Consider the following 12,700-nt stretch of genomic DNA (forward strand, 5'->3'; position numbering starts at 1 on the left):
GGAATTTAACGCGGAAGTGGGTGTAGTCCGTATTTGGGAGTTGGCTGTTTGAGGAATTCAGACGGTGAAGAGCGGCACAAGTGGTCCCTTCAGCACAAGAACACTAAACCAACGCTGGAATAGGGACGCGCAACCCCTCAATCTGAAGCAGAACCTCCAAAGTCTCCAGGCTCATCTGCTTCCAGACGTTTTCTCTAATTTTGGGGCTAGCAGCTCTGCTCAATTAGCCGCTAATAGTCCGTTAGCATTTAGCTAACAGGGAAGTGACGGCTTCAGGTGAAGCCAGGTTTGAGACGCACGGACTTTCGTTTACCCAGAACAGCCGACCAGGTGAGGAGACTCACTCGGTGTCACAGCTGTTAACCTGTTAACTACCGCTGCTGTTAATGGCTGCTAGCAGCTTGACAGGGCGGTGGTTGGTAGTTAACATTTACAGCTAGCGTGCTAATGGCACAACCAGACGCCAGCTTTAAAAGTGTGATGAATACTGTTTTAAGATGCATTTCATGGTCCAAAAGGTAAATATACTGAGGACGGATTGACGTCACATGCAACAAACGAACCAGTTTCAACTGTGCTCACATAAGTAGTGTTGAGAAGCCTCCGATCGTAAATGATGTCAAGACTAGAAAACCAAGATTTTCATTTAAAGACTCCTCATGATCAGTCTTTCTAAAGTTAGTCAATACTTAAAAATACACGCTAAAGAGATGTGAACAGGGATGTGTCACTAAAAAGGTGCTTTTCAGTGAAGCATCTTGAGCTAGCAGGCTGTAGACGGCACACTGAAAGCTTCTGGGTTCTCTCCTGCCAGAAGATGAGTGGATCAATCAGCGTCGATGCAGTCAAGAAGAAGATCAAAGTCCTGCAGGACCAGGTGGAAGAGGCCATGGAGAGAGCTGAGAGGCTGCAGAAGGAGGTAGAGAAGGAGCGGAGGACCAGAGAGGAGGTACAAACACCTTTTCACTTGTACAAGATGGTGGTGGGGGTGTGAGAGAGGAGGATGAAAAATGTCAGGTATGCTTCAGGTGTTCACGGGCTTGGAGCTGTGTTGAGTTGTCTTTCTGTTCTTCTCTTCTGCCGATACGTGTTGGTGGAGGTGGAGGTGGGGCCGGCTGAGAGGGTGTCTAGGTTGAGCTTACACCCAAGATTCCCCGGGCTAGTTCAAACTTGTAGAGAATGTGGGCTCAACTGTTTCAAGATGTTTCCAGAGAAGAATCCTGTCGGCCTTTAAGACCTTTTCTACTTTTACAAAATCTTTATGAAACTGCACAAATCTGTGTGTGTGTGTGTGTGTGTGTGTGTGTGTGTGTGTGTCTGTCCTCACAAGTTCCTGTTTGATGTTGGATGATTCCGTAATGATGTTGGTGGTGGTTAGTGACGGAGGCAGCGTCAGTGATCGATCGCCCAGAGGTACGGGACCTTCGCTGCAGGGTTATAAACCTCATGAGTCGGGTACTGCAAGGACTTAAGGGGGGCCTCATGGTGTGATGTCAGAACTGTGGGTGTCATCTGAAGCACACTTCTGTCGTAGTTGGAAGATAAGCAGACTGCAACATGTGAGCAAAGATCTGATCAGCTGGCGCCTCATAACAAACACGTACAGAATGGGTTGGTTCATCACCGGGATCCACTGTACCAACAGTTACAGGTTTTCCCTTTTTGGGTGTTTTCAGCACTGATTGCGTCCATTATCTTTTTCGTCACACTTCTTCAGTCTGTCCCACCTTTTTGTCCACCTGTGTCTTCTGTCCAGAAGTTACAGGTTCGTCGTGTGAGTGCTAGAGACACCTTGTGGTGAAAATACCAATTGCAACACATTTTCTATGTCATAAGACTGTCATTGGAAACATATTCAGAAATGTGCTCTGCAGTTTTTTACAGTTTTTATACTTTCAATGGAAAGAGTAAATGATAACAAATATGATCCAGACTTTATGTTGTGTAATGGCTATAATGATCCGTAATACCTGATGGATATTCTACTGCTGAGTGAACAATACAGACATCAGGCTGATGATCTCCTATTTTATAAGATTAAATTCTCATTAAAACTACACAGCGGTCAGGATCTCCTCATTCATGTAAGCATGAGGAGGTGAGGCAGTGATCCTGGAGTGTTGTGTTGGGCAGCTCAGATCGTCAGCTCACTGTCTTGTTCCAGCTAGCATACGTGTGCTAACACAGCTTGTTTTTGTCTTCAGGCAGAGATGGAAGTGACCACTCTGTCAAACCGTCTACAAAATGAGGAGGACACCCTGGACAGAACTCAGGAGAGGCTCGCAGATGCTCTTCGTAAGGTGGAGGAGGTGGAGAAGGTTGCAGATGAGAGCGAGAGGTGCGTTAGCGATGCTGGCAAATATGTTCAGTTGTTGCTTCAGGCTGTTGCAACAGGCTGTTTCACCACCACCTGAGCCAAAAAGACTGGTTGCTCTGAGAGCCAATATAAAAATGCAAAACATTACGTTTTCAATACTGTTTGTAATTTCTAGGACATAGAACGTGGGGGAGGGGTAGAGTTAATGACATCACATGCTGATTTATGATAAGAGACTGAGACCAGACAGTTGGTACCAGCACAACGAAGATGACGGCTGCACCACAGCTCCGTGCCTTGTAGATACCTCCTCACTCTGTCCTTTGGCCCCCCTGCAGAGGTATGAAGGTGATCGAGAACAGAGCTCAGAAGGATGAAGAGAAGCTGGAGCTCCTGGAGTATCAGCTGAACGAAGCCAAAAAGATAGCAGAGGAGGCTGACCTCAAGTATGAGGAGGTAAGTTCTATTAATTACAGCAGTTTTAAGGGCCCCCTTCAGGCCAGAGAAGTATTTGGACCAAGTTCTGAAATTCTGAACCTGCCGAAGGTTGTTTCTCTGCAGACACCCTCAGTTTGTAGAAATGCATCTTTAGTTTGGTCCTCGTTATCTCTGAAACCAGCTGAATATAATATAAATATTATATAAAGACAGAGCTGTACTCTCACAAGAAGCAAAGGGGGTTTCTTTTTGATCTTTCCTGGTGTGCTTTGATCAGGTCAAGGACCTGAGGCAGCTCCTGCTATTGTCTGCTGCTGCATAATGGGTCCGTTAGATCCTGTAGAGGATCTGGGCGAGGTTACACCAGTGTGTGTTCTGATCACTACTGTGCAGGTTTTACATGCTGCAGAGTCTGTGTGAGAGTTCTTACTTCATGTTCTACATTAAAATGACACAAACGGATGATGGAGAAAAAAATAAAGAAAATGGAAACTAGTGTGTCCAAGACTGGACGCCGTTGGTGTGACATCCATGGACTGGACTGGTAGTTGGTGTCATCTTGTCTCACCACTATTGACTTATCGATATTATCTTATGTTTGTATGTTTAACTAAATTAAAATATGACAAACTCATAATATTCTGCATTAAACAAAAACTATTGATTCAATTTTTTTTGACAGAATGCTCGTAAACTGACCCGTGTCGAAGGAGAGCTGGAACGAGCTGAGGACCGGGCTGCCAAATCTGAGAGGTACACACACACACACACACACACACCCTCTCTGTCTCACTACCAGGCAGCATTGTGGTTCAGTGGTCACTCGGATCACTTGATTCCTCTGAGCTTGTTGCTTCTTTTGACCTCTGACCTTTAGCAACTTTGACTGGTGTGTGTGTGTCCTTCACACTCAGCTCACAAGCGCTGAGGTAACAGCAGTCTGGGCACGAGCATGACCACCATTCTGACGCGGTGTTATGTCTTATTCGCAGTAAGTGCCGTATTTTGGAGGAGGAGTTGAAATCGGTGTTTTCAACCTCAAGATCTCTGGAGGCCCAGGTCGAGAAGGTAAGAGAAGCTTCCGCCACATTTCCCTGCCTGACTCGGGTGAGTCGCTCTGCTCAGAGGTGAAGGAAAGATGGTCTTTATTTTAGAGTCAAGTAAAAATATGAAATTTTCCAATTTGTATCGATCAAATTTGTGACTTTTAGTGGGGTCCACGTAAAATTGACGTAGAATTCACAATGAGCTGTAGTGCAGACGGCCACCAGGGGGCCATACGGGTCACTTCTGAGGATTAGTGGGACCTGTTCAGGGAAACGCCTCCTTAAACGCGTCCTGTTGTTTGATCGACCCAATAGACAGGAAGTGCCTCAGGGGGAGCGTCTGCAGGTGAACAGCAGGTTCATCTGCAGCCTCCAGGTCATCCCTGAGGCCATCTGGGTGCGGTGTTCACCTGTGCGCATCATCATGGAAACAAACACCCAACCGTCACCTGGTCAGGAGCCATTTTGAGTTTCCCAGATGAAGCAACTCCTCATATTCATAAAATAAAGTCCTTTCTACAATTGGGAGTTAAGAGTTTTATTCTTTTACTTGGTTGCAGTAGTTTACCTGCACTGATTATATTCTATCATTGCTGTGGTACAGCTGGAAACCTGGATCTCTGTCTCAAAATAAACTGAATGTTTAAATCTGCTTCCTGTCCATTTGTATCCTGTTGACCCGTCTTTCTGACCGCTCGTCTCATTGTTCCTCAGTACTCCGTAAAGGAGGACAAGTACGAGGAGGAGATTAGGAACCTGACCGACAAAGTCAAGAAGGTAAGACCTGTTGTCACTATTGTTTCGCTGTCATGTGTCTGACATCATCACCTCTGGCGTCTACATTCTGTCACGAACAAACCTGCAGCTCCGTAAGCGACGGGATGATTCAAACGCTGCAGAGGTGCAGGTCCTCGCTGCAAGGTAGTGAGCTAAAGAGCCAGTAATAGCACCTCTGACAGAAGGTACACAGGAGGTCATGTGACTGTGCTGACTTCTTTTCATTAGCTGCCTATTAAATTCAGAACAGCCTGTAAAATCCTTTTGCTGACCTACGAGGACCTTTAACAGGAGAATGGGGGCCGAGCATTCAGCTATGGGCCCCCTGCTGTGGAACCAGCTCCCTGTCCAGGTACGGGAGGCTGACTTCCTCTCTACTGTAAGATGAAGGCTCCGTCCTCACTGGCAATTTCCAATGGGTGGGTCGCAGGTGAACCTCACGTGCAAAACTCCAGTGGGAAACTAACTAACTAGTTAGCAAGCTGCCGTGCGCTCGTGCACTACAGAGCCGACGGACAGTTTTCTGTCAGTTTGACAGACGTTTGAGACTGAGCCAGTTGCTACACTTGCGTGTTACCCAATCACAAATTGCAGCGTTGTTTCCTCCGAACTCATTTGAAGTGCAGGGTGAGATTTTAACGCCTCGTACTGACTGAATTCAGCTGAAGTTCCGGGCCCATGTAGAGTTCTGAAACTTTCAGATAAAAAGCCCCCAAACAGGAGAAAATGTGCTACTTCAATGGCTGCATTATCCTGCTCCACTTTGTTATGCTAGTCAGCATTTTCACACGTGAAGATTATGAGTGAGCATTTGGAAGCCTGCCTGAGTAAGGCTGGCTGGCTACAGCAGCTACTTCAGTTTACTCCATCTCATCGTGATGGACGAGGACTAACCCAGAACATGTCGATGTTTGTTTAGCCCATCATGGGTTCATACAGTTCTGAAATGTATACTGTATATGTATACAGTACTGGCCAAAAGTTTGGACACACCATTCAATGCATTTTCTTTATTTTCACGGCTATTTACATTGTAGATGTTCACTGAAGGCATCAAAACCATGACTGAGCACATGCAGAATTGTGTACTTAACAAATGAGTATGAAATAACTAAATGTGTCTTGTATTTTAGATTCCTTAAAGTAGACACCCTTTGATTTTTCTCGATTGGGCTGCAAACCCTTGGTGTTCTCTTAATGAGCTTCATGAGCTGAAATGGGCCTTGTCAGGGTTGCGTAGTGGAAGTTCTTGCCGTATTACTGGGGTTGGGACCATCGGTAACGTGCAGATGTCAGGTTGTTACACAGCTGACGCCTCTATTGGACAACTGTTAGAATTCATATCATGGCAAGAACCAATTACCCAAGTAAAGAGGAATGAGTTGCCATCGTTACTTCACCTTCTTTGGTGCCTTTCAGGCGGAGAGCAGAGCGGAAGAGGCAGAACGTTCTCGGGACAATTGTGAGAGAACCATCAATAACCTGGAAGGTGGGTTGGGCCTGACCTCAGACTGGTTTTATCAATTTATTCATCTTCTTTCCTCTTTGCTCATTCGTCTAATGTCTTTATTCCAGAGGCAGTCAGTAAAGCCCAAGAGGAGAATGTTAAGATCAACGCCACTCTGGAACAGACCCTGCATGACCTCAACTTCCTCTGATCTTCCGTGCCACCTCCTCCCCTCTGCTGCCTGAGGACATCACTGTCCCCCTCTTTCAAACATTCCTTCAAACTCTGGAGCTGCCTCCTCCGCTCCTCCCTCTGACAGTGCCACCTTCTTTGTTCCCCCCTCTCTGCTATTTCCTCCTCCCTTTGACAGGTCCGGCCTGAGGAAGAGGTGCTATAAGGGGAAATTGATTCCTTTGTTAAGAGCTAATTACTTTCATTTGTCTTAACGGTTTGTTTCCGTACTTGTTTTTTGGGGCGAATAATGCTTTATTTTGAGTAATCTTATCCAATCATTTCTTATTTCTGTTCCAAGGGGGTGTGGCTCAGTGTCACTGCATTCCACTGATATGGTAGAAGAGCCAATCAAAGCCTTGCAACACATTCCCTGTATTATTTTTGCTTTGATCATGACCTTTAATGATGGAATATTACACTTCATGACTGTTCTGACCAAGAACCTGACATCAAAATGACATGATTTGTAATGTCACAGCTAATTGTCAAATGTGGGAGAACCAATTTTATACAATAAAACACCTGTGATATGTAGATCTAAACTGACTCTATGCTTTTATTTGAACAGATTCCTGTAGAATGTGTAAATCTTCAAATGATGGTCAGGTGTAAAGTTTGTTCCAGTTGCTCCTTGTAGAGTTAATTCCCAACATTTCCTATCGGCCTTTGCTCCAGCAGACAAGAAAAGGTCTTGGCCTTGGAAGCTGCTCCGTTCCAGATCAGTCACTGAGTCAAACGATTGATCAGTGACTATCGGCTGCCTCGACAGCCAGTTTCAGGAGTGGCTGCAGCTGCTCTTCTAATGAGGCACCATCGGTGTCATTATTGATGATCCAATCAAATTCAACACCCCTGTCCAGCCCGCATTCGGACTCGGAGTCATCAACACCTGAGACAGACGAGTAAATGGTGTAATACAGATTATAAATATAAATCATCCATAAATACTTAAAAGGTTTAGCAAATATGTTTAAAGATCTACAATTCAGAATCATCTATGGCTATTTTGTTCCTCTCACTGCTACCCAATGTTTGAATTTCTGTACAAAATGGTGCTCTGACCTGCTGTAAAGCTCCACCCCCTCTGCTGGCGTGTTCTGTCTGAACATTGAACTCTGACGCTCTGTGTCTGTTGGGGAAATTTTGACCAGAACCACTGCAGGTCCGACAGGCGCCGTGCATCACTCACCATCTGACCGGTGCAGAACAGCAATGTGATAGCCTGGAAACGGGTTTGCTCCAAAGGAGTGTTTCCATCAACATTAGCTTTGACATCATACCCAGACTGGTTGCCATGCTTCTCTGGTTGCTAATCGACAGAAGAATCCTGGGTCTGAGCGTCGGCGAATTTCCCCCCAATTAATCATACTGGCCCGGTACTGCTCCTTGTATGGACCAGGACTCAGCAGCTCGTTCAGATCCAGTCCGTGTTCCTGCAGAAGCAGCAGAACAAGCATGAGTTGGCCACAGCATTGTTACCGTGGGGACGGCAGGCGTTGACCCTACCTGGGCATACTGCTGTTTGAGAGGTCCAGACAGTCGGAGGACGCAGCACTGAGCAGGACCTAGTCTACACAACGACAGTCACAGGACTATTAGATAATCACGTGACTCCACATATACATGAAATCACGTTGGTCCAGTACAAGCTTGAATAACAGCAGGTTGCTATGGGATCAAACCCCTTTTCTTTGATTGTTGGAAGGTCAAAGTACCTCTGGAATCCAGAGCATCACCAAAATTTAAATAGTGCTACCTCGTACAATTATTAACATTTTCTGGGGATTTCATGAAAACCCATTCACAACATTTTGAGTTATTCTGCTAAAAACCAATCAACGCCTGTCACGTGACCTCCCTTGGTGGCGATAATAAGGTTGATAACGGGTCAACAGCATCATCAATGGATCAACTAACAAGATCCTTAGTTTCAGGCGCCAGTTGGGGACTTATTAATCTGAACTAACATGGCCAGTTGCTCGCATTTGTTTTCATTTCTAAAACCCATTCTACATAATAACTGATCGATACCAAATAGCTCAGTGACAAAATCTGATGGATTTTACCGCCTTTGCATCAGATCCGTCACATAATCTTTTCCGGACTTTCGCTTCCCGCTGAAAATCAGAATCAGTCTGGGGTCTGGGCTTCCATGATCCATCAGTCAGGATTTCTGACCACTTCTCTGCAGTTGATCGCCCAGTTGTTGCATATTTGTTGTTTTCCTGCTTCGTGTGTCGGACCACTTTAAAGTTTACCGTAACTATTAGAGTAAACCGAAAGCGTTTCAAAGTAGAACTGCAGTTAACATAATTTCACGACCGCTGTAAGATTAATAATAATCACTGATAATGCAGTAATAATTGCATTCCATAGTGTAATCGACACAGTTTATATAATCCGGTGTGTTTAATTGAAGTCCCTGACCGTAACACACATTATGGTAACGTGCGATATACGTCACAATGTACGACACTAATTGGGGCGGAGTCAGATTAAAAAGGCAGTTGCGCTTTACGAGGTTACCAATCTTAAACCATTAAGTTTGCATATTAAGTATGTATTATTGGAAAAATCACCGCACATTCTCTTTCCCCCTTTAGAGGTAGTTCTTGCTTTAATCCATTACAGAAAGAGTTTATTGAAAATCCTTGATTTTGTCTTAAAAGTCATAATTCTATATCGTTTTATAGATTGTATCCATTAGGTTTAAAACACGTTTAACAATTTCCTTTTTGATGGATGTATTCCGTTTAAAAAAAAAAAAAAAGCTCTTTGCATGATCACAATCTGAAATGGTCACGACCACTTTTCTCCCCTCCCTGTTCCTGTTGTTGGTATATTCCCGGTCGAAGGACACCTAATTTCGAGCAAGATGGCAGCTGCCGTAGTGGGTAGAATAGCTAAAAGTTCCAGAAATTTAGTTCAGAGGGTAAGAAAATGTTTTTTTTTTGCTTAGCCTTTAAACCTTAAACTTTGCAGTGCGTGCGTGCGCGCGCGCGTGCGTGTGTGTGTGTCCGAGTCCAGTTTCCTTGATCCAGTTTATCATTCGTTGAATATCATTTCTGTTGAATTCAAGTGTAATCACGCCAAGTTCCACTGAAGGATCTTATCTTTCGTCTGTATTTAAATTAAAACGTGTTTGATGGACAGGTTCAACATCCAATGGCTGTGACTCTAGTTGTTGGTCTTCTATGATTGGTCAGGAAAGTGACACGTTCTGCAGGTTAGGAAGTAAGTCAGCAACTTCATCTGGGGTGGCAGGTAGATCATTACACTTCCATGGTGGAGAAACTACCATATGTGAGCTGGACGATCAGAACCCAGACCTGAGCGTCAGTTAAATGTTCTAGAGCAGAAAAAGAATGACTACATAAGATATATCAAGTGACGTCACAATATCCAACTCGGTGTGTTTGTGTCCCGTGCCTTTTAAAGTCAGCATGAGCTGAAAGCAAAACTGTTCAGCTGTTCTAAAGTAAACCTGTATGTCTCTCAGTCATGGTTCCATAGCTCGACTGTTCTTCGTCAGACCAGCCCTCCTCCTCCTCAGTCACGCTTCTTCCAGCCAGATGAAAACACCATGCTGCCAACAGGAAGCTTCAGCAACAAGGTGGCCTTCATCACAGGAGGAGGGACAGGCCTGGGCCGGGTCATGACCAGCACTCTGTCACAGCTGGGAGCTCAGTGCGTCATAACCAGCAGGTCGGGTATTTACTTACCGATGGAAGGAGACCTTTAATGGAAACCTAGTTTCCTGGTTTGTAGGTTGCACCAAGGCCTTCACAATTGATGTTTTTCATTTATGAAAGCATTTCTGTTCACGCTTCAGGAAGTTGGATGTTCTGCAGCAAACAGCCGAAGAGATCAGCAGTCAGACCGGAAACAAGGTCGGAAACCAGAAGGCGATCGGCGTTCTGCCGAAGCAGCTAGCTTGAACTTGTGCCAGGCTAACCACCCATGCCTCTGTCTGCAGGTCCACGCGCTCCAGTGCGACGTCAGGGATCCAGAGGCTGTCTCCCGATGTGTGGACGAGATGGAGAAGCTAACCGGCCTGCCTGATGTAAAAACAACAAAATCAACACACAAACACGTGGGCGACATGTGACGTCACCTTCTTTCTGATCGGTGCAGGTGATTATCAACAATGCTGCAGGAAACTTCATTTGTCCGTCGGAGCGTCTTTCACCAAATGCCTGGAAGAGCATAACTGACATCGTCCTGAACGGGACAGCCTTCGTCACTCTGGAGCTGGGCAAGAGGCTGATCCAGGGTCAGAAAGGTGGGAGGTCACGATCCGCAGTGACGTCACAGCTAACGAAATTCGGCTGCGTGATAATGCTGCCGTTGTGTTAGGTGCTTCCTTTCTGGTCATCGGCACCATCTACGCCGAGTCTGGTTCTGGTTTTGTGGTTCCAAGTGCATCTGCGAAGGCCGGGGTGGAAGCCATGTACAAGTGTGTCTCCGATCAGAATCACTGCCATGGCAGCTGTGTTGTTTCGCATATTTACTGCAGTTGTTGATGTTTGTAAGGTCTCTGGCTGCAGAATGGGGGCGCTATGGCCATAGGTTCAATATAATCCATCCCGGACCAATCAAAACCAAGGTGCTGACCGTAGCGGCGATGTTTGTTTACGCTTGTTATTGTTCACCTACTGTGACGTGGTTGTTGTGCTCAGGGGGCGTTTAGTCGTCTGGACCCGACCGGAGCCTTCGAAAAAGGCGCGATCGGCCGGATTCCAACGGGTCGATTAGGGACACCTAAAGAGCTGGCAAACCTGGCAGCCTACCTGTGCAGCGGCTATGCTAACTGGATGTCTGGAGCTGTGAGATTGACCAAGCTCAACTAACCCGCTGATGCATTCGGACATGTGGGAATCTGTGGTTTTGACCACAAATGTTTCTTTCAGGTGATCCGCTTTGATGGAGGCGAATTTGTCTTCATGGCTGGCGAGTTTAACGAACTTCACAAGGTCCGTGTCACAATCAAGCGTTTCCTTCAGAGGGAAGCCTTTTGGTCTTTTTTGTCATCTTGTTCATCGTTTGTCAGGTGAGTCCAGACCAGTGGAAGATAATGGAGGCCATGATTCGGAAAACGAAGTCAGCCTGACAGTCCAGACGTCCAATCAGATGGCCAAGTGGAGCTCCTCAACTGATGATGTCATCAGATTCTGTTATGATTGACAGTGATGTCACACTTCCCGTGTTTATCTTAAGAGGGTGAACGAAACATTCATTCTTCAAGTCGTTAGTGGTGGGGGGTTCCAACAGTATAAAGGTTCTAGTAGAAGATGATGATGAATATGCATCAGGTGGGACACAGGTGGACTGGGAGACGAGGACAGATGCAGCATCTGTCCAAATACATTTGTCAAGCTCAATTAAAGATGTTGATTTGTTTCAAGATTCTAAGATTTCTTTGACCTGGAAGATTGAAAACATTTACTGAGGCTTCACTGAGTTTGGCATCATCGAGGGTTAGGGTCGAGGCTGACCCTCAGTTGGATCGACCCCCGCATCGCCCCCACCGTCATCAAAAGGAGAAGAAGAAGAAGAAGCTGGCTGCTGTCTGTCTGTGGGTTGGAGAGCTTCACTGTTGGTTCAGGGACAGAAAAGCTGCAGCTTGTTAATGTGCTGACAGTGTTCACTTTTAGTCTTAGCTGATAGTAATTCTGTAGTTCCAGTTATTATCCTAGACATAATTATCATATTTAGACGGTCGTCAAATTATTAGGTTAATATCTTAGTTCTGCTGCTAGAGGCCGAGATCACCTGATCACCAGGCTGCAGGAACACTGCTGGGTCATGGCTGCCTCTCCACTCCTCCCCTCCCTCCCCTCCTCTCCTCTCCCCTACTCTCCTCCTCTCCTCTCCCCTACTCTCCCCCTTCTCCTTCTCCCTCTCCTCTCCTCTCCTCTCCTCCTCCCCTCTCCCCTCCCCTCCCCTCCCCTCTCCTCTCCTCCTCCCCTCCTCTCCTCCTCCCCTCCCCTCTCCTCTCCTCCTCCCCTCCTCTCCTCCTCCCCTCCCCTCTCCTCTCCTCTCCCCTATTCTCCTCCTCTCCTCTCCCCTACTCTCCCCTCCTCTCCTCCCCTCCCCCTCCTCCTTCTCCCTCTCCTCTTCCCTCTCCTCCCCTCTCCTCCTCCCCTCTCCTCTCCTCTCCTCTCCTCTCCTCTCCTCCCCTCCTCTCCTCCTCCCCTCCCCTCCTCTCCTCTCCTCCTCTCCTCTCCTCTCCTCTCCTCTCCTCTCCTCTCTCTCTACCCAGCCCCCCATCAGCAGGAGGGTCCCTCTACATGAGCCTGGTCCTGCTCAAGGTTTCTTCCTGTTAAAGGGGAGTTTTTCCTTGCTGCTGTTGCTTGTCTGGGGTCAGGCCCTGGGGTTCTGTAGAGTATACTGTAGAGACAATTTTGATGGTAACAGATGCTGATAAATGAAGATTGATTG

General features: G+C 46.4%; 3 protein-coding genes across 5 annotated transcripts; 2 read left to right on the plus strand and 1 right to left on the minus strand.

The window, feature by feature from the left end:
* The first annotated feature begins 5 nt into the window (after positions 1-5).
* Positions 6-6,796, plus strand: LOC101070032 (tropomyosin alpha-4 chain-like). 2 transcript variants are annotated; one of them, XM_011620899.2, is made up of 9 exons: positions 6-330; positions 818-949; positions 2,205-2,338; positions 2,656-2,773; positions 3,438-3,508; positions 3,748-3,823; positions 4,516-4,578; positions 5,998-6,067; positions 6,154-6,796. In XM_011620899.2, exons 2-9 carry the CDS (start codon positions 818-820, stop codon positions 6,234-6,236), a joined length of 747 nt encoding a protein of 248 aa, XP_011619201.1. In that variant the 5' UTR covers positions 6-330; the 3' UTR covers positions 6,237-6,796. The 2 variants fall into 2 exon arrangements, with proteins under 2 accessions (XP_011619201.1, XP_003979445.1); XM_003979396.3 differs by having other exon boundaries at positions 8-330; positions 815-949.
* pmvk (phosphomevalonate kinase) lies at positions 6,644-8,551 on the minus strand. The gene is made up of 5 exons (XM_003965768.3): positions 8,326-8,551; positions 7,766-7,829; positions 7,540-7,692; positions 7,322-7,451; positions 6,644-7,148 (listed from the first exon to the last, which is right to left on the minus strand). Exons 1-5 carry the CDS (start codon positions 8,418-8,420, stop codon positions 7,003-7,005), a joined length of 588 nt encoding a protein of 195 aa, XP_003965817.1. The 5' UTR covers positions 8,421-8,551; the 3' UTR covers positions 6,644-7,002.
* Positions 8,552-9,047: 496 nt separating this feature from the next.
* decr1 (2,4-dienoyl CoA reductase 1, mitochondrial) lies at positions 9,048-11,663 on the plus strand. Of its 2 annotated transcripts, none has more exons than XM_011605187.2 (10): positions 9,048-9,191; positions 9,759-9,964; positions 10,092-10,149; positions 10,236-10,322; positions 10,394-10,541; positions 10,616-10,715; positions 10,793-10,865; positions 10,939-11,085; positions 11,170-11,232; positions 11,310-11,663. In XM_011605187.2, the coding sequence occupies exons 1-10, from the start codon at positions 9,135-9,137 to the stop codon at positions 11,367-11,369; spliced, it is 999 nt and encodes a 332-aa protein (XP_011603489.2). In that variant the 5' UTR covers positions 9,048-9,134; the 3' UTR covers positions 11,370-11,663. The 2 variants fall into 2 exon arrangements, with proteins under 2 accessions (XP_011603489.2, XP_029695147.1); XM_029839287.1 differs by lacking the exon at positions 9,048-9,191 and adding an exon at positions 9,367-9,669.
* Positions 11,664-12,700: the final 1,037 nt, after the last annotated feature.

Source organism: Takifugu rubripes, chromosome 7, assembly GCF_901000725.2.
Source record: "Takifugu rubripes chromosome 7, fTakRub1.2, whole genome shotgun sequence".
Classification (NCBI taxonomy): Eukaryota; Metazoa; Chordata; class Actinopteri; order Tetraodontiformes; family Tetraodontidae; genus Takifugu; species Takifugu rubripes.

Bases quoted from the DNA above. Each gene is read 5' to 3' on its own strand.
- pmvk (XM_003965768.3), bottom strand. From the start codon at position 8,420: ATGGATCATGGAAGCCCAGACCCCAGACTGATTCTGATTTTCAGCGGG. The intron at 7,830-8,325 runs GTAAAATCCATC...GTCGTTGTGTAG, and splicing joins ACGGATCTGATGCAAAGGCG to ACTAGGTCCTGCTCAGTGCT. The intron at 7,693-7,765 runs GTAGGGTCAACG...CTGCTTCTGCAG, and splicing joins TCAAACAGCAGTATGCCCAG to GAACACGGACTGGATCTGAA.
- decr1 (XM_011605187.2), top strand. From the start codon at position 9,135: ATGGCAGCTGCCGTAGTGGGTAGAATAGCTAAAAGTTCCAGAAATTTA. The intron at 10,150-10,235 runs GTCGGAAACCAG...CTCTGTCTGCAG, and splicing joins GCAGTCAGACCGGAAACAAG to GTCCACGCGCTCCAGTGCGA. The intron at 10,323-10,393 runs GTAAAAACAACA...TGATCGGTGCAG, and splicing joins AGCTAACCGGCCTGCCTGAT to GTGATTATCAACAATGCTGC.
- LOC101070032 (XM_011620899.2), top strand. From the start codon at position 818: ATGAGTGGATCAATCAGCGTCGATGCAGTCAAGAAGAAGATCAAAGTC. The intron at 3,824-4,515 runs GTAAGAGAAGCT...ATTGTTCCTCAG, and splicing joins TGGAGGCCCAGGTCGAGAAG to TACTCCGTAAAGGAGGACAA. The intron at 4,579-5,997 runs GTAAGACCTGTT...GGTGCCTTTCAG, and splicing joins TGACCGACAAAGTCAAGAAG to GCGGAGAGCAGAGCGGAAGA.